The sequence below is a fragment of the Aquarana catesbeiana genome, linkage group LG02 (genome assembly GCF_042186555.1).
Source record: "Aquarana catesbeiana isolate 2022-GZ linkage group LG02, ASM4218655v1, whole genome shotgun sequence".
NCBI lineage: Eukaryota > Metazoa > Chordata > Amphibia > Anura > Ranidae > Aquarana > Aquarana catesbeiana.
In genome coordinates, this window is record NC_133325.1 from 702,081,936 (window position 1) to 702,109,027 (window position 27,092).

General features: G+C 40.8%; 1 protein-coding gene across 3 annotated transcripts in view; it reads left to right on the forward strand.

Moving 5' to 3' along the window:
- The window catches only part of CTPS2 (CTP synthase 2), a 409,104-nt gene that overhangs the window by 338,179 nt on the left and 43,833 nt on the right, over positions 1 to 27,092 (forward strand). For all 3 annotated transcript variants that reach the window (XR_012241769.1, XM_073616921.1, XM_073616922.1), the window contains one exon: positions 24,162 to 24,241. Coding sequence is in view for 2 of the 3 variants with exons in the window: in XM_073616921.1 (XP_073473022.1) it covers positions 24,162 to 24,207 (46 nt within the window). In the remaining variant the exon portion in view is untranslated. The remainder of the gene's footprint in view (positions 1 to 24,161; positions 24,242 to 27,092) is intronic.

Genomic DNA, 27,092 nt, shown 5'->3' on the forward strand with positions numbered 1-27,092 from the left:
TCCCGGTGGTCTAGGGGGCGCGCTTCTGCTGCGTCGCTCGTGAGCCGAAGCTTGTGCCTGGTAGGCACGATGGCCACCGGGCGCCCGCGATTGCTGGTCACAGAACAGGAACGTGAATCTGTGTGTCCTGTCAGGGGAGTGGAGACTGATCGTGTGTTACTTGTATATAGGGACACCGATCGATCACCTCCCCCAGTCAGTCCCCTCCCCCCACAGTTAGAATCATGCCCTAGGTAACACATTTAACCCCTTGATTGCCCCCTAGTGTTAACCCCTTCCCTCCCAGTGACTTTTACACAGTAATTAGTGCATTTTTATACCACTGATCGCTGTATAATTATCAATGGTCCCAAAATAGTGTCGAAAGTGTCCGATATGTCCGCCGCAATATCACAGTCCTGACAAGAATCGCAAATCGCCGCCATTACTAGTAAAAAAAAAAAATAATAATAAAAATGCCATAAATCAATCATCTATTTTGTAGACGCTATAACTTTTGCGCAAACCAATCAATATACACTTATTGTGATTGTTTTTTACCAAAAATATGTAGAAGAATACATACCAGCCTAAACTGAGGAAGAAATTTCTTTTTTGTTTTTTTAAATTGGGATATTTATTATAGCAAAAAGTAAAAAATATAGTTTTTTTCAAAATTGTCGTTCTTTTTTTGTTTAAAGCGAAAAAATTAAAAATGCAGAGGTGATCAAATACCACCAAAAGAAAGCTCTATTTGTGGGGGGAAAATGATGAAAATTTCATATAGGTACAGTGTTGCATGACTGTGCAATTGTCATTCAAAATGTTACAGCGCTGAAAACTGAAAATTGGCCTGGGCAGGAAGGTGGTGAAAATGCCCGGTATTGAAATAGTTAAATGCATTGTTTGCTGTTTGAAATGTAAACAAGGATTTCCCTATAAATTTATAATCTGTCAGATTGTACAGTACGTACTAATGATGCAACAGATTCCATACTATGTCACAGCAGCTCCACTACCCCTATATTTTTTTGTGATCTCATTACAGCTTTAGTTGCTTGTAGTAAGTCTGTCACAAGAGAAACATGGCTGCCATTGCTTACTCTTCATTTTTTAAAAATGCTACTTACCTGGCTGTTATACTGACTCTCTTACTTCTCTTGGATTTAATGACCTAGAACTAGCAGTGAGGCTATGGCTAGTCTTATCCATCAAATGTTTTATTGCATTGATCTCAGATATTCAGAGATCCTTTTGATTTGATATTCTGTGCACGGTTTTATCCTATACAGCTATACACCTACTGGTGTGCTGTTTTTATGCCTCTAAATGCCCCTCCATGTTAGCCTATGGAGTTGATTTAGACTGTAGACTGTGCACTTTGCAAAGTGCATTTGCTCCAGAGCTTAGTAAATGAGGTAAAGCTTCACTTTGCAAAAAGTACCCAATCACGTGCAAGGAAAAAAAAAAAACTGCATTTTTGCTTGCACATGATTGGATGATGGAAGTCAGTAGAGCTTTTGCTCATTTACTAAGCTCTGGAGCAACTGCTCTCGCAGAGTGCAGATGCATTTTGCAAAGAACACAGTGTATGTGTCCATGCACACATAGGGGTTGACCTACTAAAGATAAATAGACTGTTCACTTTTGCAAGTACCACCGAATAATCAGGAAAAATTAGAAGCTTGGTGTTTTGGTAGCTAATGTCTTTCTGCAGCCGAGCAGCACGGAGCACCTTGTCCCTGTCCCTGAAATTAATGAATTTGAGGATGAAAGTGCAGGGTGGCGTTCCTATGGGCCCAGGTTTGGGAGGGATGTGATGCGCCCTTTCCACAGCATAGAAGGGTGAAAATTGGGGTCCGGCCAAAAGAGTACGCAGCAACTATTCCACAAATTCAGTGGGGTGGGGACCCTCTACCCCCTCTGCAAGGCCCACAGTACGGAGATTGTTTCTCCTGTTGCGATTCTCAGCGTCCTCAGCCCTGTATTCCAGGGACCGGAGGCTGCTGGTATGCTCAGCCTCCTTGTCCTCCGTCTGGCTAAGGCGGGTCCTCACCTTGTCCATGTCCCGTCTGAACAGCCCCACATCTAGTTGTACGGCATCCACCTTTGAAGTCAGGGTGGTTATAGAGGTCTGGCAGTTGGCAATTGTGGTCAGGACCTCAGCTAGTCCCGGCTGAGGTGAGGAGGGCTGATCGCTCTGCTCCATCTGGGATGCCATATTGGCTGTGGAGCACGTTTGTGTGTCCGCACGGCCGGCAGAGGCCGGAGCAGTTTCCTCCGGTATAGGGGGGAAATAAATCTTCTTACCCCGTGTTTTTGCTGCCCCTGATAATCTGCGGTGCATGGAAGTGTCAGCCGTAGTCGGATGGCTGGGATATTGAGCAGATTGCAGGGATTCAGCCTGATACAGCAATGGAGCTCCGCCTCAGACATCCACTTAGGTCTCCATCTTGGCTACGCTCTCACTTTTGCAAGTACAGTTACACTCTGCAAGTGCATTTGCTCCAGAGTTTAGTAAATGGGGGGAGCTCTGCTGATCATCCAGTCATGTGCAAGCAAAAATGCTGTTTTTCTACTTTCCTTGCATGTGATTCGGTGTTTGTAAAGTTAAGCTTCAGGGTGTGGAAGGGGAACCCCTTCCCTCTGTGATGTAAAAAAACGGAAGCAATGAGGATTTAGTCACTTCCAGTTTTAGTTTTGATGCGTACAAGCCGTCACCAGCTTGTAGAACATCTGACCAAACTGATCTCGATTTGATCAAATGCTTTTTAGGGCAGAAGAGAGATCTGGGGTATTATAGACCCCAAATCTCTCCATAAAGAGAACCTGTCATGCTTACTGCTATCACAAGGGATGTTGTTCATTTCTTGTGATAGCAATAAAGTTGATAAAAAAATTAATGGGTCAGTGTAAAAAAGTCCTGCAGGCATATGTAAATGGTGATTGCACTACACAAGTGGGGTATCATCCCAAACATCATAGCGCGAGCAATCATTTTAGTGCTAGACCACCTGTGTAACACTACACTGGTAACCTATAAAGATTTTTAAAGCATGGAGATTTTTAGATACCGGGCGTTTGCAATTATAAAGTGTGGCATGTTGGGTTTCTATTTACTCAGCATAACATCAGCTTTTATATTTTACCAGAAAAACATGTATTATATTGTGATTGGTTGCACTGAAGTTTATTAAAGTGTATTTTTCCTAAAAAAATGGGTTTTAAAAATGGCTGTGCAAATATGATGGGACATAAAAAATTGCAGCAAGTACCATTTTGTTCTCCAGCATCACTGCTTTCAAAAAATATATAATGTTTGGGGGTTCTAAGTAACTTTCTAGAAAAAAAATAAAAACTGCAAATTTTTACATGTATAACAGAAATGTCAAAATTGGCCTTGGGGATAAGTTGGTTAATGAAAAGCATATAGTAAAATATTTCCCTATTTCAGATAAAATTGGCATTGAAAATGCCTATAACATAGTTATGCACGTGAGTTTTTCCATTAGGCTTTTCCCATATACTGTAAAGTTTTGCATTAATTAAAAAGCCAGCAGCACTAATGCTTTTAAAAGGATGAGGATTGTCCGTTCCTGCTGAATAAGATGATTGCCAGCATTTTGTTCTACTTGCGATGGACAGGATAAAATACTACAATAGACTCCATTAGCAGAGTTAAAAGGATAACTCAATACAATACAGAGAAGCTGTGAAGATGTATCAGTTCATGAATTCACGTATTCGTTTTTCTCATGCTTTTAGCCTGATTTATATTTATAATACACTTTCTAGTCACAGGTATTGATTGCATTCTTCTTTACTATAAGGTACTTACGTTTTCCATTTCACGTTGCATTCTGTTTTTTGCTTTGAATGCTGTAAATTCCCGTATGAAGACTGCTAGAGATATGCTCTATACAGCAGGCTTAATGTAGCCGTTTGATTGCAAGTATTGAACTGTCTAATTTGTTTTTACCTGTATTTTAATGCTTCCATCGGATGTCCTTGAAGAAAGTAAGTACATTGGGTTCCCACCTTCTTCTTTTTTTTGTACTGCATGGGTTTTGTGCACAAAACTTATACTGTATATGCCAAGTTGTTTGTGATAGTAACACATTATTATAACATAATCACACTTTTGTTAAAACTATGTGCCTATTTTATTGAAATAATAGGGCAGCACAGTGGCTTGCAGCACTGGGGTCCTTAGTTCTAATCCCAATCAGAAAACTACCTGCATAGAGATTGCATGTTCTCCCTGTGCATGTTTGGATTTCCTCCAGTTACCTAGTTAGTCAGGTTGAAAAAAACACAAGTTCATCTAGGTACAATTCTCCTGGTTACACACACATTCGAAAAAAAAAATATGCTAGGAGGTTAATTTTCTTCAGTCTAAATCGGCCCTAGCATGTGTATGTACTGTATATGGCACATAGGAGGAAGGGGCTGATGTGAATGTACAATATGTAAAGTGCTGCATAAATTGTTGGAGCTACAGTATTATAGATAGCTGTAATACATTAACCGGTTCCCGACCGGCCACTGCAGTTATACTGCGGCAGAATGGCTCCCCTGGGCGAGCCGCTGTAACTGTACGTTGGCCCTTTAAGACGCTGTAGGAGGTGCGGTCACGATGAACGCCGGGCACCCATGATCGCTCATGACAGAGCGAGAACCGGGATCTGTGTGTGGAAACACACAAATCCCAGTTCTCTCAGGGGAGAGGAGCGAGATTGTGTGTTCATACTAAGTATGAACACCGATCTCTCTCCTCCCCTAGTCAGTCCCATCCCCCCCTATAGTTAGAACACACCAAGGGAACACAGTTAACCCCTTGATCGCCCCTTGTGTGAACCCTTTCCCTGCCTGTGACATTTATACAGTAATCAGTGCATTTTTATAGCACTGATCGTATTGTATAATTGCCAATGGTCTCAAAAATGTTTCAAAAGTGTCCAATTTGTCTGCCGCAATATTGCAGTCCCAATAAAAATCGCAGATCACTGCCATTACTAGAATAAAAAAAAATTAATATAAAAATGCCATAAATCTATCCCCTATTTTGTAGACGCTATAACTTTTGCGCTAACCAATCAATATACGATTATTTTTACCAAAAATATGTAGAAGAATACATATCAGCCTAAACTGAGGAAAACTTTTTTTTTTTTAAATTGGGATATTTATTATAGCAAAAAGTAAAAGATAATGGGGGTTATTTACTAAAGGCAAATCCACAAGTGCAAACTACAAGTGCAAAGTGCACTTGAAATTGCACTGAAAGTGCACTTGGAAGTGCAGTCACTGTAGATCTAAGGGGGACATGCAAGGAAAATAAAAAACAGCATTTTAGCTTGCACATGATTGGATATTATAATCAGCAGAGCTTCCCCTCATTTCAGATCTACCCCTCAGATTTACAGTGACTGCACTTTTAGTGCAATTTCAAGTGCACTTTGCACTTGTAGTTTTCACTTGTAGTAGTGCAAAGGGGATCTGCCTTTCGTAAATAACCCCCATTGTATTTTTTTCAAAATTGTCGCTCTTCTTTTGTTTATAGCGCAAAAAATAAAAACCACAGAGGTGATCAAATACCACCAAAAGAGAGCTCTATTTGTGGGAAAAAAAGGACGTCAATTTTGTTTGGGTACAACATCGCACGACCGCGCAATTGTCAGTTAAAGCGACGCAGTGCCGTATCGCAAAAAATGGCCTGGTCTTTGAGCAGCCAAATCGTCCGGGGCAGAAGTGGTTAAAATACATACTTCAGCTGTGCTGAGATCTTGAATAAATTGAATATTGTCTCAGAGGGAAGACGGAACACCTGAATGTCATTTTGGCACAGTCAGTGTATGATTGTGTCTGAGTTTTTTCTGAATACTCTACAGTAAGATTACCCTTGTTTCAAAAAGTGTATAATAGTAAATAACAGGTATGTCACATGATAGTTTTTTTTGCACAATTCCTGAAATAATCATATTTTATGGTAAGGAAAGAGTGTTGGTCCATCAACCCTCGCTTATGTAAGGCTTTTTAAATTGGAGTAGTGGTGTTGGGCTGCATGCTACAGTTCTGGCATGTGTTTTTTTTTTCATCTTAATGAAGCGGGATAGCATTATGTTACAGTTCATATCTGCACTTTTCCATGCTAATCAAAAAAAGGCAGCACCAAATTCCAGCACAGCATGGATCTGTAGGAATTATTTAGATAGAGCAGTGCCAACGTCTTAAATATCAGTATATTTAAATGGAGAAGCAAAGAAAATGGACTTTGTAGGCACCAATTATAAAAATAGATATATGGATTTTTATTATACACATAATTCAAAAAACACACACTAAAACATTGCAAAATAAGGTGCCAAAGGCTAGCTAAGTCTCTCTCAGACAGGTCATAGAACCCAGAGACAAACCCTTAAAGTGGATGTAAACCCAATGTCATCCTTTCTAAACTACTTCCATATGGGTTATCTATAAGGATATACATGCCTCCTGCATGTATCTTTACCTGTCAAATGTCAACCCCTCTGTCTGTTATTAGACCCGAAAAGCTGCAGATTCTGTGGGTGGGTCTGTTGTCTGGAGCTCGGTGGGTGGAGTCGTGATGTCAGTAGACTCCCCGCCCACCTCTACACTCCCCTTGTCAATATGCATTTTCTCCTGTGTATTTCTTACACTGAACTTCTGCTATGATCTCTAACATCCAGTAAAAAGACAGGAAAGTAACCACATGACTTCAGCATGCCAAATCATTGTGAGGTGTGGAACAGCCAATCCTTGCAGAGATGCTGAAGAAAGGAGTGGGGGAGGGAATAAAAAAAAAATGCCTGTGTCTTATGCTAGTGCACGAGATGTAAATCACCTGTCACTCACAGCAAGGGGGAGGATTTGACAAAGTTTTCTGTTTGTCAAGATTTTTCTCACTGAACAATAAAAGAGGATTGCTCAGAGATGAATTAACTCTGTGTGGCAAGACTGGGCTCAAATGATAGCAAATCTTATACTCTACAGTATGATATAAAAAAAAAAAAAATAAATTTCGCCTCGAATGCATTCCAACCACCCACAGCTTTCTAGATCTTTGTACACCAGAATGCAATTTATAAATTTATAGGTTTCTTATAATCCTTTTACATATTGTCTGCATTGTGTTGTTCCCCCGCCTCTCCCCCTTCCGGAGCCCGACGTGGGTTCCATGGACCGTGGACCCGTCCTGGGGATGGGGGCTTCGTCGTTGCGTCTCTTCCTGGCAGGAAAAGAGGGGGGGGCACAATTAAAGGGTCCGTGCCTCCTTTCTGCACCCTCGGGTGTATCATTTCCTGCCAGCGGCGTTCCGGATCACATCCGGATGCCGTGGCGTTGTGGGCACGCGATGCTGCATGCGTGCGCGTGACATCACAACATCACGCTATTACGGCGGATGTGACGGCTGTGCCGGGATATCCATCTTCCTGAACGCCGGGGGAGCCACATGTGAAGTGTTAATCCCTGCTGGAGGAGGGGGGGGGGGGGACAGCCTGCGTGCACCTGCAGCCCAATTAGGCATCCAATCAGCGGCCAGCACTTTATTTATAATGACCAAGCAGATTGGGGGATCTGCATTTAGTTCCTACTGTTTCATCAGACTGACCAACTGACCTATACTCTGGAGACAGGTAATCACCAGTATCTGAACACATTGATGAGTTGGACCTGACGTGACATACCCTGTATTGTGGGTCTCTTTCACGTCATTCCTTCCCACTGTGACTAGTTACACCATTTTGTACAATTTACATCCGATTCTATCCACCCTCAATACACGTTCACCTTTATTGCACTTCACCTTGTGTGTTTCTCTGCCTCACTTCTGTCCCATTTTCTTCTCATCTTGACACCTCATCACCCCTTTTCCAGCACCTATGCATTTTTCAGTACACCATCACACACACCCATCTCTCACACACGGTTGGATTGTGTTTTTTGCTGATGTTTTTGCTTTCACTGCTTTTTGATTGTTTTATTTGGCCCCTTGCACTGCACCTTCCCATTTCCCCACCCCCATGCTTCCCTTCCACTCACATGCATCACCCCACCTGCACTATCCTCACACTTCACCTATCTGTCTCCTTTTTTTTTTTTTTCCCTGGATCTTTTCCTCTTAAGCTTTTTTCCTTCACTCCCTAATCTTTTTTCCCACTCCCCTTAACCATCCCCCCCTCCTTCCCGTTCTTTTTTTCTTTCCCATCCCCTTCCTTTCCCCTGTTTATTTTTTTTTCCCATTCCCTACTAGTCTGCCCGTCCCCTTCTTTCCTCACATGTTCTCCCCACACTCGCCTTTTCCTTACATTCCTATATTCTCACCCTACTTTGTCACTTATTTCACGGCCAACACATAGATACCACTATTTACTTATTACATTACATACTCTGACATACTGATATCTACATGCAGTCCTATCTACCCTTGGTAACCCCCCCCCCCCTTTGTTACCATCACCACTATGGGAATATTCATACATCGCTGACCCCAACAAGTACAGACAACATCAAACAAATCTTAAATAAATTATAAACAGAGTTATCCTTTTTTTCAAAAAGTGACACATGATACATATATCTCTATCCGTGCTAAACAGAACGCACTGATGGTACAGTTGTCTGTTATTTGATGCTTTGGCTGCAGATCTCGCTCGCTTGCCCCCACGCTCCTCCCCAGTTTTGGGAAATATCCACTTGGTGTGACTCCTTGTAAGACACGCATGGACGAGTAAACCCCCCCTTTTCCCCTGCTGACGTGGTGGACGGCCGGGGACCCCTGTCGGGACCCGGTGGGGAAGACGTCGGAGAATTATAAGCTCAGGAGAAACTGCTCAAACACAATGTGATTGGTAATTATACTGTTAAACATATATATATTATATTATATTTTTATGGTCACATCCATGAACTCTAATACGTAAATTTTGTCACAGCGCCTCAATCCTCTGAAGATGACCCAACGGGGTCGAAACGCGTCAGGATTATCACCCTATTATAGCGCTTGATCATTGTATAAACTTGTGCCAGCTTCATTTGTGTTATCTCCTGTAGCACAGCTCTTATTTTAACCATTACGGTTAAGTCCCACTAATTAAAAAACCCTTTCAAGTAACAACTTATTTTCATAATTTTTTGCTGCTTTAAAGCCCCACGGGGGATATCTTCTTTTTCTTTTTTATTATACTACAATGTAGGGATATGTCCTTGATTTAAGGGTTTGTCTCTGGGTTCTATGACCTGTCTGAGAGAGACTTAGCTAGCCTTTGGCACCTTATTTTGCAATGTTTTAACATGTGTGTTTTTTGTATTATGTGTATAATAAAAATCCATATATCTATTTTTATAATTGGTGCCTACAAAGTCCATTTTCTTTGCTTCTCCATTTAAATATACTTTTCCATGCTAGTAAATGGTTCCTAAAGCAGTACTAAACCCAAATACAAAAATGTAATATATTGCAGCTCGAAATGTGGTGGATGCCCTTAAAGAGGTTGTGTGACCCTTAAAAAAAAAAAAAAAAAAAAAGATAATTTTCCTTTAAAGCATGTTAAACCACATAGTGCTTGTGCGGTGTCATTTGCCCCCTTCTATGCTGTAAAATACCTGGCTGATCCTGTCTATTCCTTTGTCCCCCCCTAGGTGTGCTGAACATGGTAATCATAGCTGCTGATCCATGACACTGTGGTCAGTTTATGTACCCCCGTCACCCCCCTATATTTAGAGTCTCTCCTTCTCCCCCTCTGCCTGTAACTTCCTAGTGTGTGAAATGAGCTCCAAACCTGCCCCACCCCTTCTGCCGCTATTCCGTATTGCAGTAAAGTTAGTGATCACAATTACTGCCAGGCCCTCTGTTATAACAAGAAATACTACACAGCGTATGTGTTTTTTTTTTAATTCTGCATCTAAATACCATTGTGGATGTGTGGTCACATGACCATTCGGGCTGACGCCAGAGGCGAAACTCCGCCCCTCCCACTGTAGTCCTTAGATTGGGGAAGGGGAGCGGAGGGCGGTGAAATGTGAAAAAGGGTATTTAGCTGCAGAATTAAAAAAAAAAAACACACCGCGTAGTATAGCTTGTTATAACAGAGGGACTGGCAATAATTGTGATCAATTGTGCCAATCAAACTGTATCCCATCAGACATCTCCTTGCCCTATATAGATTTTGGTAGATCTATTGTACAGTCAGATTGTGCTGCTGTGTTTAGATACCCCAGCAGGTTTCAATGGACTTGACTAACAATTAAGCAGTTATAAAAGCAGTTGTTTTTTTCCATTTTGGATAAAGGTTTCACATAAATGAATAAAAGCTGAATGTTATAAGAACCACTATTAGTGTTAAATGGTTTGTCCCAACCCCCTAACTGCCACTTTGTCTGGACATCTTGTTCTGTTAAAGGAAGAGGAAAAACAACAGACTTACTGGCTGGATCACCATGTGAAAAGGGGGGAAAAAAAGCCTAGAAAAGGAAAATATTGCAGCCATCACACCTAAGAATTGGCAAGCTGCAATTTATTACATTTTTGGCGTAAATACAGCTGTAATGTATATCTACTTTTTAAAAGACTGCATGTTACAGCACCTTTGCTGGGGACTGATGTGCAAAATATTTAAATAAGCTAAATAAAAAAAAAAATCATGCTTAACATTTCTTAGTTATTGATTGCAAGGTGCGATTTCAACTGTATGCCCCCAAGAAACCTTTATTCTGCCAACCCTAACACCAAAGATCTCTGCACCAGCACAGTTCTATTAGGTAATAAATGTATTTTATGTGTGGTGGTTGGTATTTAACTGAAATTGTACATAAGTAACAAAAATCTAAATAATAATGAAAAATGGACAGGAAATCTGATGTAGTCATCAGGACACGTCAATGTTTAAATAGTGACCCTCCAGTGAGATGTGCCATCTTGGTAAGTGCACTATGTTGTAGAATGCTGTTATAGAAAATAAAAGATTCTTTGATTGTGTGGGCATGTTATGTGTTATCTCTGGTACACAAAAGAGGCCTTCAATGTCTTTGGAGACATAAGGATATAATAGAACCAAGCCATTCCATTCTACATACACATAAAATCTATCCTTTCCACTGATTTTGTTATTGATTTCTTTTTTGAGCTCATTTGTGTGCGTTTTAGCAGTACACAGGATAAGCAGAGCATTGAAAAGATAGGATGACAGTTGTATGTGTTTGTGCCGGGGGTACTAGAAAACCACTTAAGGCTCCCTTTGGTACCCGATTTAGGGGGGGAAGGGGAGATAAAAATATTTATTGTTGGATATTTTTTCATCCAATTACTATTGATTTCCACGGTTTCATAGGTGAATTGTTCTTTGTTAATGGGGCAAAATCGAATGCTCCCAGGCTATATTTTTTGCACATCAATTGTGTGAATGGGGAAAATATTGTATTATGGCCACTAGCTGGTGCTGACTATCATTAGAAAAAAAAGTATGCTCCTTAGCTCCATCTAGTGGCCATAAATGCAGTATTTTCCTCATTCAAACTGCAGAGAATACAGCTCGAGAACATTCATTGTTGCCTTGTTGCAGAGATCGAATTTGCATGCAGTTTCGAAGGTTTGAACAGCTATGCAGATTTTGTTATGAATACACCATGTGTCAGAAAATGAAAAATAAAATGATGGAGTGCACCATCCGAGCACTTGGCTCTACTATTCAGCATGTGACAGATATGACAAATGCTAGCCCTAAACACGTGTTCCAGGCAGTGTTTGAAAAAATGTTTTTTTTTACAGACAAAATGTACACAATCTGTCCACTAAGAAAAAAAAACATAAACTGGGATAAATTGTGAAATAATGTAACCCATAGCCACCAATCAGGAACTATTTTACTAATCTGACTACATGTTAACTTCTCTGATTGATTGCTTTGCGTCACTGAACTTGATCATTGGTGTTTACACTATCTTATGAAAGCACTGCAAAAAGAGGCAATGTTGCTAGCCTTATGTTCTGGTATGTCAGACACAAAGAAACGCGCTACATCCAGTCTCACCCACTGTGCCCATAGACCAATAAAGCAAATATAAATATATTATCTTTATCATTCCAAATTGAAAAAGTAAGTGCCATATAAAAATGTGATATACTTTATATATAGTACACAAAGTCCATGTGCCTTTAAATCCGACAAGTGTGCATCTCTGTATATAAAGAAGTCCCACATCCCCACAGAGTCCAGTGTTTAGGAATAAAGCTTCTAATTGACCATGCTCAAGTGTTCTATGCGTTTACACCATACTCCTCCACTATGCAAAGTGCCACCATTCACCCACATGGACGGAGGCTTACCAGAACTTCATGACCCTCTGGAATTGAGTGTTCATGGTAAGCATGTAGATGCAAAGTAGCGGGTTGGCTCTTCTCCAATATTCAAACACTCGATCAGTTCTGCTCCAAAATAATGCCAAAGGCGCATATGCATAAAAAAAAATGTGCCCACAATAGTGGTAAACCGTATTATAAACCATTATTATACATGTTAAAAACACTCGCATAGAAAGGAATGGAAAGAACGCATCTCATTAGTCTGGCCGCCTTCCAGCAAGAACTGCTGTATGTAATCTCTTAGCACTCAAGCCACTTTTTGTCAAATTATGACGTCTTCAGGACACCACCCAAACTTTGTTTGTCAAGTACAGATATAGTATCTGGAGAAGCAGGGTGGAAAAAAACAAGCCAAACATCAGCCCACCTGAATACCATTTGGTGCAATTCAGATGGTCGGGTAAAACAGGCCCAAGGATCTTATCATCCATGATGAATAATAGGATCCTTGGGTCTGTTTTACCTAACCATCCGAGGGTGATTTTTAAAGGAGCCCCTTCTATTAGTAATCAAATTGCACCAAATGTTATAGAACCACTGATTAGACCCATGGTTTTTTACATCCTCTGGGGATTCTATCCATGTAAAAAGCGTAATGTCTATAAACATAATTTATTTAAGGGTTGAAATATTCTGTCATTTCAGTCCAATACTTGTGGAGTGTGATGTGGGGACATTTATCCTTTGTGTCACTAAAAATTTTGCCTACCTGCTGAAGTGCCCTTGTGGTTTACAGTATGTGAGAAGGACCATGAGGGCACTGCAGGTAGGATTGAAGAAACATATTGAAAATCTTTAAAGGGGTTACAGAGGGCATAGGGTATCTAAAAATTATGTGCTGTGCCATAATAAGAACCCATCTGGGACCCTCTTTTTAGGAATTGATAAATATGACTCCCACTAGAGGGATAGTTATGTCAAAAGGGGCATATCTAGACTTAAGACCAGTTGGATATTCAATTTGCGTGTTTTTCCCCTCCTGGATTTAATATTGAGTGGGATGTAAATTAATTTATTAATAGCTAATTAGGCATTGGTAAATTCATTTATTAACAACAGCTAGTTATGTGTTTGATTATTTTTAAATTATTATAAATGTATTTATAAATAAACATTAATTATATAATTGACTTTTTGATTATTTTTATATCATTTTTACTTGATTTGTTTAGGAGCAGTTGGGTGATATTTTATTTCCAATTCATTTTTATATATTTTTCATTTGATTACTTTTGGATTTTCTAGTATATATTTTTGGCAAAACGCGTAGGGGCGTGACCTGAGCACTCTGCTGTTTACGCTGCCTTTTTGAAAAAGCTGTTTGATATATTGTTAGTGGATTCTCTCTTGTTCCCACAGTTGCCTCTACCATAGAGAAGCTTTTATACTTAGGACATAATTACTATACTATATTAATATAAATTTGTATGTAGCACATAATGTTATTTCGATTTAAAACAAATGAAAGTGCATGCCCAGTCAGTTTTTTAATTTTTTTAATTTTATTTTAAGTAGGAATGGCCTAGAATCCCTGTCTGTTTTACTGCTATTTGGGGCTTGGGTAGAAAGATTTCTCATCACTTCCTCTCAAGGTGACAACAGTTACACCAAAGAGGAAGTGAACAAAAGTATGGAAAGTACCCAACTGCAACACAGACAGAAATATTTGTTTTAAAACCAGAATGTTCTAATTTTGGTATGTAATAGTTTGATGCATATGCAGACCTCCAAGAGTCAATCTTTTTTTGTCTTTCTGAATTGAAAAAGATGAAATGACTTAGTGTTAGGTGATCTATGGGGAGTTTGCTGACTCCTCTAAATAGATCCAACACCCATTTCAACTTTTGCTGCTGGACCTAATGTCTAAAAATGTAGTCATTGTATTTGGTGCTGGTCCTCTCACTCCTGCTACTCAGTCTAGGTGTTTCATGGTAAACATGGCCACATTCATTTAAAGTGGAACGAAACCCTCCAGTTTAAAGCAGAGCTAAACCTATATTTAAAAAAAATAGGAGTAGGCATCTTTTTATTGGAGAAATGACATGCTGTGTCTCTTCTGCAGTAAGATGCACTTACCTGTCTGCTCACAGTCTTTTAGTGAACGTACACTGAGCTGTGCATGTGCAGCTCTGCATGCATTCCTGGCATACTCTGCCTGTGCTGTAATGACAGGCTCCCATGTGCATGCATAGGATCACATCATTGCTTGAGGCTGAAAACCTGGAACCCAGAAGCAATCTGGGTAGAAGATGAGAGATGAGGAGGTGAATATTTTGCTGAAAAAGCAGAACTAAACCACTAATTTAAAGTTGAACGAAAAGTCTAAAATAAAAAGAGTGCCGGGATGACTGCACTCCTGTGCATGTGTGATAGAAACACCATCCTGTACTGGCCAAATTAAGATGGCCGAAGGAGGAGCCTGGGGAAAAGATGCCAGCGCTTTGTGGGTATGGGCCATTGCAGCAGATGTATTTTGAAATTAACTGTTTCCCAGATCAGTGCTAAAAATATGCACTGTCACTTTACTAATGACACTGGCTGGGAAAGGATTAACATCAGGGGCAATCCAAGGGTTAACTGTGTGCCTAAATTGTGTTTTCTAACTGTGGAGGAGGTGCTTTTACTAGTGGAAGGCATGGAGCGGTGTTCCTGCTTTACATGAACACAGGATCCATGCATTCTGTACTGACAGAACGGCAATCTGCCTTGTTTACATAGGCAGAACAGCAGTGTGCCTGTGTACAGAATGATCAGCGGATGCCGGCAGACATCAGGTCCACGGGGCCCATTGAATAGCTCCGGCCATGTAGAATCACAGCAGGAGGGAGCCGCAAGTGGCGCGCACTCACGCCCGATACCCGGAAGTACATGATCCTGAGCAGCGCGGGCACCCTGCAACAGTAGATGTGCGATGGGGTGGTCGGCAAGTGGTTAAAGGCATGCCATGAATGATAACTGTTACAGTTACTAGTGTGCTAATGTTAGCTCTCAACTGAACTGTCAAGCCCTCAAATGGCTACTATTATAACTGATTACATGTGCAGCACCATAGACACTGCAGATTACACAGAGGTCAAAATAGCAGCTTCCTTGGCTGTAAAGTATAGGAGGGTTAAAGTGGTTGTAAGCCCTTACATACACCCACTAAAGTGACAAGCCTCAGGTGATACACAGAGGTAAAACAAATCCTTCTACATGAGCTGTATCTGTGTATCTGCAGTCTTCACTTCTCTACAGCTATTCAAAGTGCAGAATTTATTAAAGCCTGTCTGATATATCAGAAAAAGGAGGTGGAGAGCTGAGGTTACACTCTACAGAGCTCAGAGAGGAGAACTCTGAGAGCTGATTGGAGGGAAGTGACACACCCCCCTTCACACAGCACACAGGAACAAAGCCTGAGGCAGTTCTTATGGTGTCAGAGTGATTCATATTGATTGCAGAGGAACCAAGCAGCAGCTTAAATTACAATTAGTGCTCTTAATTGAGACAAGTACACACTACGGTATAAATACGTTGTTCATATTTCATGTTTGAGGTTTTTTTTTGTTTTTTTTTAATTTTTTATTTACAACAGAAAAGGAGGCCCACATGGACCGATACAGTACAATGTACAGGAAATTGTCAACAAACCAATTACATAACACATCAATATGCATTAGTCACTAAAAATAGGTGTAGACTTAATACTTTAACGATATTCAGCTCTCCACCCTGGAAAGGAACCTATATGCGTCCTATTATGTGTCATGTTAGGTTAGTACAGTTCCATGAGCTCCTTCTCTTACTTTTTCCCATTTTCCAAAGAATTGTAGGAGTATCCTACGGGTAGAGGGAGAGAAAAGAGTAAGGAAAGAAGGGGATTGAGGGGCGAGGGGATGGGGTAGAGGAGAGGGAGAGAAAGGGGTAAAGGGAAGCATTCACCGCGATCATGGAGTGTGTTAATAAGGTGTAACAAAGATGTAACTGTAGCGTCATTATCTGTTCTCTATGTAAAAGTTAGAAGTTAAGTTTACCTAATAAAAGGTCAATTAGTCAGTGAGGCTTCTCTCATAGCTTGGCCTTCACTGGAGTATATAAACATGTTCCACAGCTGCCATGTTTTGGAGAACTTTTCCTGTTTGTTTTGTGCAGTGTGGATAAGATCTTCCATTCTCTTAATTTCTTCTACCTTGTTCATCCAAAGGTCTATGGTTGGTGGTATTGTGGACTTCCAATGTAGTGGGATGCAGGCCTTTGCTGCGTCTAAAAGGTGTCGGGTCACTGAGTTTTTGTATGTCTTTATCGGAATGTCTGATGCATGTAGGAGGAAAAAGGCTGGGTCGTCCCTGATGTTGTAGTCTGTAAATTTACGTACTGTCTCCCGTATTGTTTGCCAAAAGTTCACCAGTCTGGGACACGACCAGAAGATATGCAATAATGTCCCTGGTTCTGTCTGGCATTGCCAGCAGAGGTCAGATGTCGTCGGAAAGAATTTGTGTAGCAGTGCTGGGGTTCTGTACCAATGAGTAAGAATTTTGTAGTTTGTCTCTTGGGTTTTGGCGCAGATAGAGGACTTGTGTGTGAAACGGAGGATTTGTTGTCTCTTGGGTATGTTAAAGTTGCAGTCTAGAGCCCTTTCCCATTTAAGTAAGCCCGGCGTTACAAAGTCTGTCGGTGGTGTATTTAACAGGTTGTATATCAGAGAGAGCGTGTGTGGTACTACCCCCGAGGAGGAACATAATTCTTCTAATGTGGTGAGAATTTGGGCGTTCGTGGGAGGTTGGAGCGATTTCAGGAAATGGCTCAACTGAGACGCCCTCAGAAAGTCTAGGTGAAACGGGCCCATGGGATCAGAGAGTTCTGTGGCTGTTTTCCAGCGGCCTCCAGAACTGAAGTGAGATGCTTGGTGTAGGCCTGACTCTGCCAGGCTCCTAAAGACCATATCTCTCAAGCCCGGTGTAAATAATGGGTTCCCTAGTATTGGGTAGAGAGGGGAATTCGGCAAAGTTAGTACTGCCCGTGTGATATGCCTGGCACAGATTTGTGCAGTCGTACCTATTAGAGGGTGTCTCTTGGTCTCCGTTGGCAAGTCTGAGTAACACCATGGGGCCCTCTGAAGAGGTACTGTACTTTGATCTTGTTCCATTTGGACCTATAGTTTGGTTTCTCGGTGACAACACCAATCCACCATTCTTCCCAAATGAACTGCCTGATAGTAAGAACGGGCATCCGGCAATGCCAGGCCTCCATATTGTTTGGGGAGGACAAGTATTTTGTTTGTAAGTCGTGGTCTTTGTTTGGCCCATCCGAATTCGGTGAATGTCGACTGTATTTGCTTGAAATAGGATGTAGGTATGTTTACTGGCAGGGCTTGCATGAGGTAGAGGAACTTTGGAAGTATGGACATTTTTAGTATGTTACACCGCCCCAACCAGGAGTGTAGTCCCTTGCTCCAGTTATTTAAAAGTGATTTGACTGCTTTTAATAGTGGCGGAAAGTTTAGTGTGTAAAGCTTCGAAAGTGTTTGGGGGATCTTTGTACCCAGGTATTTCAGTGCTGTGTTGGTCCAATTTAGGTGGAAGCTAGATTGGAGATGTATAAGCCTTGAGTGTGGTATTCCCACTCCCATGGCTTCTGATTTGGTGAGATTGATCCTCAGATTGGAGAGGGTACCATATGTGTCAAATTCCTTTAGTAGGTTCGGGAGTGATGTTGTTGGGTTTGTGATAGAAAACATAAGGTCGTCCGCATAAGCGGACACCTTATATTGGGCCTGGTTTATCATTACTCCCGAGATATTGGGATTTAGTCTGACGTGGCACAAGAAGGGCTCGATAGATAGTGCAAAAAGGATGGGAGAGAGAGGGCACCCCTGTCTCGTTTCATGTTTGAGGTTTACAGTCACTTTAAGTAGTGCTTTAATTGTTTCTCAAACCAGTTAAGTTCAAGGCAAGCCTTGGATGTTAAGTGTAATATTTATTAATTTGCTCATGTTATCTCTCAAGCCCTCAAATAGCTGGTGTTACAACTAAACACATTTGCAGCACCATAGCAACTGCAGATCAAACAGAGGTTAAAATTATGCCTTCTTGGTTGGAAAGGATAGGAGGGTTAAAGTGGTCACATATACAGAGTGAAATGACTTGCCTCAGGTGATACACAGAGATGAAACAAATCTTCCTACATAAGTTGTACCTGTTTATCTGCAGCCCTCTTTCCCCTACAGCCATGCAAAGTCCAAGATTTATAAAGCTTGTCTAAACTTTTAGAAAATGGGGCTGAGAAAAACAAGAGCTCTGAAAAAAAGAGCTGAGGTTACACTCTGCAGAGCTCAGTGAGGAGAGATCTGAGAGCTAATTGGAGGAAAGGGACACCCCCCCCCCCCTTTCACACAGCACACAAGAACGGAGCTGAGGCTCTCAATTACAGGCTGTGTGCTGGAAATCCCTCCCCTGTCACCTTTTCTTTCTTGGTGTCAGCAAAACTTGTCAGTAGTGACTCATGCTGATAGCAGAGGAACAAGGCAGCAGACAGAAATGACACTTAGCGCTCTAGATTGAGACAAGTACACACTATAGAGGGATATGCTTTGTTCATATTTCATGTCTGAGGATTACAACCACTTTAAGATCTGTTTTAATCATGGTCATTAGGCATTATTTTTTTTTCTGGAGAATTATCCTTAATGGAGTTCATAAAGGCTTCTAAGTTATAGATAAAGGTGGATAAATTCCTTCTAATGGATGTGCCACGAAATTCACATTTAATGACTTCTCTAAATAAGAGAAGTGTGTTCAGGAAAAAGAAATCAAGACCTAAAAATGTATAGATTGCAAAAAAAAGAAAATCCACTAAAGAGCAAATAGAGAAAGAATGTTACAGCGATCAATAAAGAAAGCAATATAAGCATACATTTGTGGTTTTATACCTTAATTGTTTGAGAAAGCTTTGAATTAACGAGGTATTGGCCAGACAACAAGTCAAATCAATCTATGGACTACAAAAGCTATCTAGGAAACACTGTAGCTGTGTCAGAAGGTCTACCCAAATTACCATTATTCTTTCTTTTATGTGCTTTAATTCCTTGCAGCCAGGATTCAGCAAAGGTTTCATAGGTCAAAAAAGGAGAAAAACACTACACTAAAAAATGATAATATAAAGCTACCAGCACCAAGAAAAAAGATACAAAAAACTCTAATCAAAATAATTTAAATAAGGTGCAGCGCTAAAAATAATGAATAAAAAGTGACAATGGTTAGTAGCATAAGAGAGGGGATTAATGAAACCCTCATTCATGTATACAAGTAAACACAAATGGTGAAAACAATAATAAAAATGAAACAGAGGTCCATAAAGCAAAATCATCAAAGAATGTTCTCCTCTGTGCTCCGTGATAGATGACAGACAGGTGAAGAAAACTGTGATGCTGATCCAGATTGGCAGCAAAGAGAAACCATAATCCACAAGCCAGACAGATTCTTGAAGCTGCTTACCAGAATACCCTGACCACTAAATCACAGCTGGTCAGAACAAGCACAGGGAATTAAGGTCTCCCTCCAAGCATAAATGGTTCATGATGTTACAGTGGCAGTATGATATAAAAAATGTTTTATTGGTAAGGTAAAAAGAGGCACTTTCAAGATTCCAGGATTAAAAAGCTCAGCAAGTGTCCAAGGATGGACAACGTGAAAATGTCACCGTCCTAGGCCTCACCCTACATGTTTTGTCATAGAAGGCCCATCCCCAGACAACGTCATCTGTGATGAAACGCGTAGGGTGGGGCCCACGATGGTGACGTCACCGCGTTGTTCATCCCTATTGGTTGGCTTAATCTATGCCTAGAGGGGAGCCCGTAGGAATGCTTCACATGCCATTTTTGGACACTTGCTGAGCTTTTTTATCCTGGAATCTTGTAAGTGCCTCTCTTTACCTTACCAATAAAGCATTTTAGATCATTCTGCACTATGAGAGCGCTTCTCTTGTTTTTACCTTTGAGTGCCGTTGGAATATCATGATCTATTTATGGTTGGAGGGAGACCTTAATTCCTCGGTCTTGTTCTGACCAGCTGTGATTTAGTGGTCAATGTATTCTGGTAAGCAGCTTCAATAATCTGTCCGGCATGTGGATTATGATTTCTCTTTGCTGCCACTCTGAATCAGCATCACAGTTTTCTACACCTGTCTGTCATCTATCACAGAGCACAGAGGAGAACATTCTTTGATTGTTCTATTTATGCTTTATGGACCTTCTTTTTCATTTTCAAAATAGTGACCACCACTCACTAACAAAAACTCAAAATGATACACAATTAAATAAATAAATTGTGCGGGTGATCCTGCGCAACACCTCTAGTATATATAAACAATAAAGATATGTGATGTGAAATCCCCAATGATAATAGTATGTAATGCATATATATAAATACTTTAGATAAAAATATTTGTAAATAAATAAAATCCAATATCCAATAACAAATCAGTGAATAATCAATAAGTCCAATAGTGATAACATAAAGTGAATGAAGTGCTGATAAATCACGTTCAAAATAAAAAAGAAGCACACAAAGGTTGATAGATGATCTTGTGACTTTCGTGATAATCACACCACCGCTATGTGCTCCCAGAACTCTCACCTTAGCGGCATAACAAATATGCCTAAATGTGTCCTCTGGAATGCGATCAACGTAGCAGGAACAATGATGTTGGTCCGTTATGTTTATGGGGAAAATCCCCTCCCAATGGTTGGTGGACTCCACATGTAAAATAATAATTAAGCCTCCAATAGGGTAATATCATAATAGCAAATGAATTTATTAAAAATATCTGCTTACACTGCAGTAAAATCGAATGCGCCAAACATAGACAAGGAAACAGCGTGACAACGATACCCAATACGTCACTTCCGGTCTGCGATGTGTATTTCCGGTTACATCCTACATGTTACGTCACATCACATGACTTCCTCAGGAAAACATGGAAGCTCATTGGTTTCTATGCAGAAGTGAGCCTGATTTTGCACTTTCCAGCTTTAGTAAATAAACACCATTGTGTACTTAAAAGTGGGGTATGCCTGTACATGAATGAGGATTTCATTATTCCCCTCTCTTATGCTACTAACCATTGTCACTTTTTATTCGCTATTTTTTGCACTGCACTTTATTTACGCTATAAAGGTTTCATAAGTGTCAATGTCAGATCAGGTCTCTTAGTGTGTGCTGGTTACTGAGAGCACTGGGACTAATGCTGGTCATACACTATATGAAAAATCGGCCGCACCCATTTTCGAAAAACGAACATTCGGCCGTGAGCACAAACGATAGTGCCATCATGTAATGACCGATAAATCATTCAGTGGACATAAATGAATGCATTTTTTGTTAGTTTTTTTACATATACCTAGTGCAGACAGTTCGGATGGGAAACACATTAACCTTTCAATTTATTGTTCGTTCGGCAGAAAATTTCCAAACTTGTCCTTCGTTTTTTCGGCTCAAAAACATCCCAGCGATTATTGATGTTGTGCCCATTAACTGTCCGAAAAACAAACTAATTGTCTAAATGACTGAATTTTGGCTGATTTTTCATATAGTGTATGGGCAGCATAACTCCCATTGGACTGCACTGTCATATTTAGACTCCCTGTATAACTGCCGTAACAGGAACGTGGAGCTGCTACAACAATGCAAGTTATCAGAAAATGTATGACTGCCCATCTATTTATGTGAATTTTTTACCCAAGCATGCAATTAATAAAACCTAAACCTAGGGGTGTAGTAATAAAAAATTGAAGAGCTAATCAGCCTGTAAAACTGCATGTACAATCTTTGTGTGTATTGGAAGAACAAACAAATGTTGTTATGGCTATTTTTAATACGACTTGGATGTTTTTTCTTTAAAAAGCAACAGAATCAGGAAAATGCAGCAGTATGGCCACTAGATGGGGCTGACAATCAAAGTAAATATTATGTTTCCCTGAAAAAAAGACCTAGTCCTACCCTGAAAATAAGACCTACTGTGATTTTCAGGAAGGGCTGCAATATAAGCCCTACCCCAAAAATAAGCCCTAGTTTAAAGTGCTGGTAAAATACTAGAATCCACTCTATTACAGTTGTAGATAATGTAAACTGTGTATGTTTATGTAAACTAATTGTGCCACATACCTTCTTACAGCGCCGTTCGGCGCTCAGCTGATCTCCCGCTGATCTCCCGCTGCTCTCCTCCTCTCCTCCCAGCGGGAGATTTCTCCTCCACCCTGCAGTTCTTGGAGCAAGGAACAGAGCTCTGATGGGCCATGGAAGCACTGATCTCACGCTGCTCTCTTCTTCTCCAAGCTGTCAGTGGGGGATCTTGGGCCCCCCTCCCTATGCAGAGCTCCGGTGGGTCACAGAAGCGCCCAGCAGCACTATAAGAAGGTATGTGGGACAATTAGATTACAGAAACATACACAGTTTACATTATATAATACTGTAATAGAGTGGATTCTAGTATTTTACAAGCACTTTTACACGGATCCACAGGGGATTTCTGACAGGCAGGGAGGGAGAGGGGGGGAGAAAACAACACATGGCATGATAAGACCTACCCCGAAAATAAGCCCTACTGTGTCTTTTGTTGCTAAAGTTAATATAAGGCCCGGGCTTATTTTCAGGGAAACACGTTAAGAATTTATTTGTTCTGATCATCAGCTCCATCTACTGGCCATAATGCAGTATTTCAGTGATTCACTCTTTCTGTAGGAATGCACAACAGTCTGGAAAGAAATCAGTTTAGTAACATTCGTTTTTTTACCCATCTTCACAGAACAAATATTCAAGCAGTTTCGAAAATATACAAATACGCTGCGCTATCAAAAATGTAAATGTGTGTGATATATAACATAAAAGTGCAATCCATGCAATATTGAAATAAAGTGATGATGTGCATACACTTAAAATGTTACATATAGCATCCAAAATATATATATTATACACAAATGTGTATAATTAATATTATACATGCATCACAGTGAGTATATATGGTTAGACATATACTCAAAAATAAAGTGCTACACTGTGCTAGTGCAATATTCAAATAACAATCAATAAACGTTCAAAAATTCATCCATGCGATTAAGTGCTGCAGTGTTTTGTGCGATATTCAAACGAAAAGTCCATAAGTGCTCCAAAAATCATCCATGCGATTCAGTGAATGCAAAACGTAAAGTGTTGTAACCACACACAGGTGCTCCCCCTAGGTGATAGCCGCTCATCTCAGGGCGTGTGACCGTGCTGTTAGGCTTGGTCAAAACATGGCTTGGAACCACAAAAGGGTTCAGAGTAAATCAGAATCCTGGGTTGGTTTCACTTGTGCCTCTGTACATCAAAGGGGTGCCCCTTTTACCTCGGTATATTAACAGAGAAAGGACTTCTTGGTGCAGTATATAAAAACATTTATTAAAACCGCAATAAAAACCCACACTGGGTACTCACAATGTCATGGCGCTTCAGGGCGCCACTCTATAATAGTCAAAATGAGCGAGATAAGGCGGCTGATAACGGGGTGGTGTATTAATCATTCCCGGCAGGTCCTCTGTCTAGCGTTCTGTCCTGTCCCCTTCCCCGGAAATGTCTGTTTCAGAAGAAATTGTCACCATCAATTCCTCTTCAGTATTAGCGGAAGGGAGTCAAGTATATATTTCCTGCTCTACAGCCACTGCATTTAATTTGACTTTTAGTTTGGTCACAGAGTCTCTTTAATATAAGATTGCCATAGCTAAACTAACCCTAATAAAATATCAACAGCTCCAAATGACATACATGGCTTATTGTTTATTATTTTACAGGAACAGCTACAGTGACGTCAGTGAAGACAGCTGCTCTGAAAATTAGCTGCATTTAGTAGATTGTGAAGCTTGAATATCAGGTAAATGAAATTGCTATCACACTAATGACTGATAATGTTCATGGCACACTTACCAAACTTGTCTGTTTCAGTGCCAGGTGTTCATCCTTGAGTTGTACAATAAATAAAAATACAACTTGTTTCTTTTTTTAACCATGTGACTGGTGGGTGAAGTAGGTCATCTTTATACAATTTTATATTTCTCTGCTCAAAAAAAGGAGATATTCACATTGATTTACTAAAGGCAAATAGGCTGTTCACTTTGTAAGGGAAATTTCCCTAGAGCTTAATGAATGCGGTGAAATATATAACTTTGCAAAGAATACCCAATCATAGAAAATAAAAAAAGCAGCATTTTTGCATGTACATGATTGGATGGTGATAGGCAGCAAAGATTCACCTGTTTTATTAAGCTCTAGAGATATTCAAAGGCCCAAATTTGAAAGAAAAAAAAAAAAAAGCGGTAAAGATTTGCAACCTTTTTTGACTTTTCAAACATACACATGATGTATCAGAGGTAGTCGGATGTAAGTGAACATATACTATATTGTCAAAAGTATTGGGACGCCTGCCTTTACACGCACATGGACTTTAATTCAATCTGATTTTATTGAAAAAGAAAGAACATACAAGAAAAAGTACTTCACATAGACATCATTAGTAGTAGTAGTGTTGATAACAATAGATCCAATGTTGTCGCAGGATACATATTGTAGTACGTTATGTGTGCAGATCACAAGGAAAAAACATTGTTTAATTAGCATAATGAAATATAACAAGGATAATCGGAGAGCCCTCACTATATATTGGAGGGGATTACAGGTAAACTTCGTGTGTGTTTACAATCAACTTATTCCAGGAGTCTGTTACGTTGTATAGGATTAGCTTGTGCGGACCGTATTCTGCGTCTAAATTTTAAGGAATACATTGCTATGCAAAGGAGAAGGGTTTGGGGGAAAGTAGAGAAACAGAAAGGTTAGGAACTGGAGTCGCTCCAGCATGGTCATGGGGCGGTACCGTCCAGGTTGCCCTCTGCCCAGGGGATAAAGTCCGATGAGTATCGGAACATGGACCACGAAGTCCATGTAAGAGAGAACTGGTTGTCTTTATTAGATTCCTCAGCCAACAGGCGTTCAAGGTCCCTGATGCGGTCCACCTCAATAGCCCACTCCCCCAGGGAAGGTACAGTTCTTGACTTCCAATATCTTGGGATCACCATTCTAGCAGCAGCTAGGAAATGGCGTAATACATCTTTTTTAATGGATTTGAGTGTGCCCGGAAGTATGGACAAGAGAGCTATCTCGGGTGAAGGAGAGAGAGCCGTCGCCATCAGCCTGCAGTATAGTAGGAAGATCTGTTGCCAGAATTTTTGTATGGGTGGGCATTCCCACCAAATGTGGAGCATGGTGCCCCTGGAGTTTAAACATCGCCAACAAGTATCTGGATTTGTCAAGTTGAAGCGATGTACTGTCGAAGGGCATCTATACCACCTCGTCACCAGTTTAAACCCCTTTTCTTGAGTTTTAGTGGCTAGGGAGAGCTTGTGTGTTAGAATAAAGCATTTTTGCCAGTCAATGGGGGAGATGGAGTGTTGGAGATCTTTTTCCCAAGCCTTTGTGTAGGGTGGGAGATCAGGGTGAAGAGCATTCAACAAAAGGGAATAAAGCTGTGATACCATGTGTGTTGGAGGATCGTTTTGGAGGAGCATATCCTCGAATCCTGTGGGTTCAGCTAGAATATCTTGTATTGAATGGAAGGTTTGGATATAGGAAGTCAATTGTTGTTTCTGAAGCCATTGCATAGGGTATCTAGAGAGCGATTCGGGAGGAGTATCTGGCATTAGAGTGGGGTCTGTACGGAGAACCTGAGAAAGCCTCCTATGGTCTTCTTTCCGCCAAGGTCCAAAGCTTGTCACGTGCATAGCCGGTGGGAAGGCTGGGGTCCCAAATAGGGGGGTCATAGGTCCCGAAGGATTGGATATGTTACCTCCAGAGTTTAGGCGATCCCAAATTTGGATCGTTTGGCGGGTGAGGTCACAGAGGGGGAGTGAACCCCTACGAATTGCGGGTGTGGTCCATGGAAGAGCTGAGAGATCAATGGAGTTCATATGGTTTTCCAAGTGAACCCAGAGCTTAGTCGTATGGTTATGGAACCAGTCCAATATGCGAGTAAGTATTGCTGCCTTATGATACAATGAAGCGTCCGGGGCCCCAGCTCCCCCTCTCGCTTTCGGAAGAGATAACGTTTTGTATCTAATTCTAGGACGAGTTGAATTCCAAATAAATTTAGAGAACAGCTGGTGCAATTTCCGAAAATAGGAGTTAGGTATGTATATGGGGATTGTCTGAAATAGGTACAAAAATCGGGGAAGGACATCCATTTTCAGGGTGTTCACCCTACCAAGCCAGGAGAGCCGTTTAAGTGTGTAGTTAGACAAATCGGCCTGAGTTCTGAGGAGTAAGGGGGTAAAATTCTTGGAAAAGAGTTGGGATACATCCTCCGGTATCTGAATACCGAGGTATCTGATGGAGGTGGATCCTGTTTTAAAGGAAAAGGCAGTAGAAAGCCTGTATAGGTCCGACTTTGGCAGAGAAATATTGAGAATTTCCGATTTGTTATAGTTTACCTTAAAGTTACTGACTTCCCCGAATCTCTGGAACTCCTGCATCACTGAGGTTAAGGACAAGTGTGGACGTGTCACAAATAGAAGAAGGTCATCTGCAAACAGAGCAAGTTTAGTTTGAGTGGGTCCGACTGTTATTCCGTGCACAGAGGGATTGTTTCGCAAAGCAATGGCTAAATGTTCCATGGTGAGAACATACAGGAGGGGAGATAGGGGGCATCCCTGTCGTGTCCCGTTAGAAATAGAGAA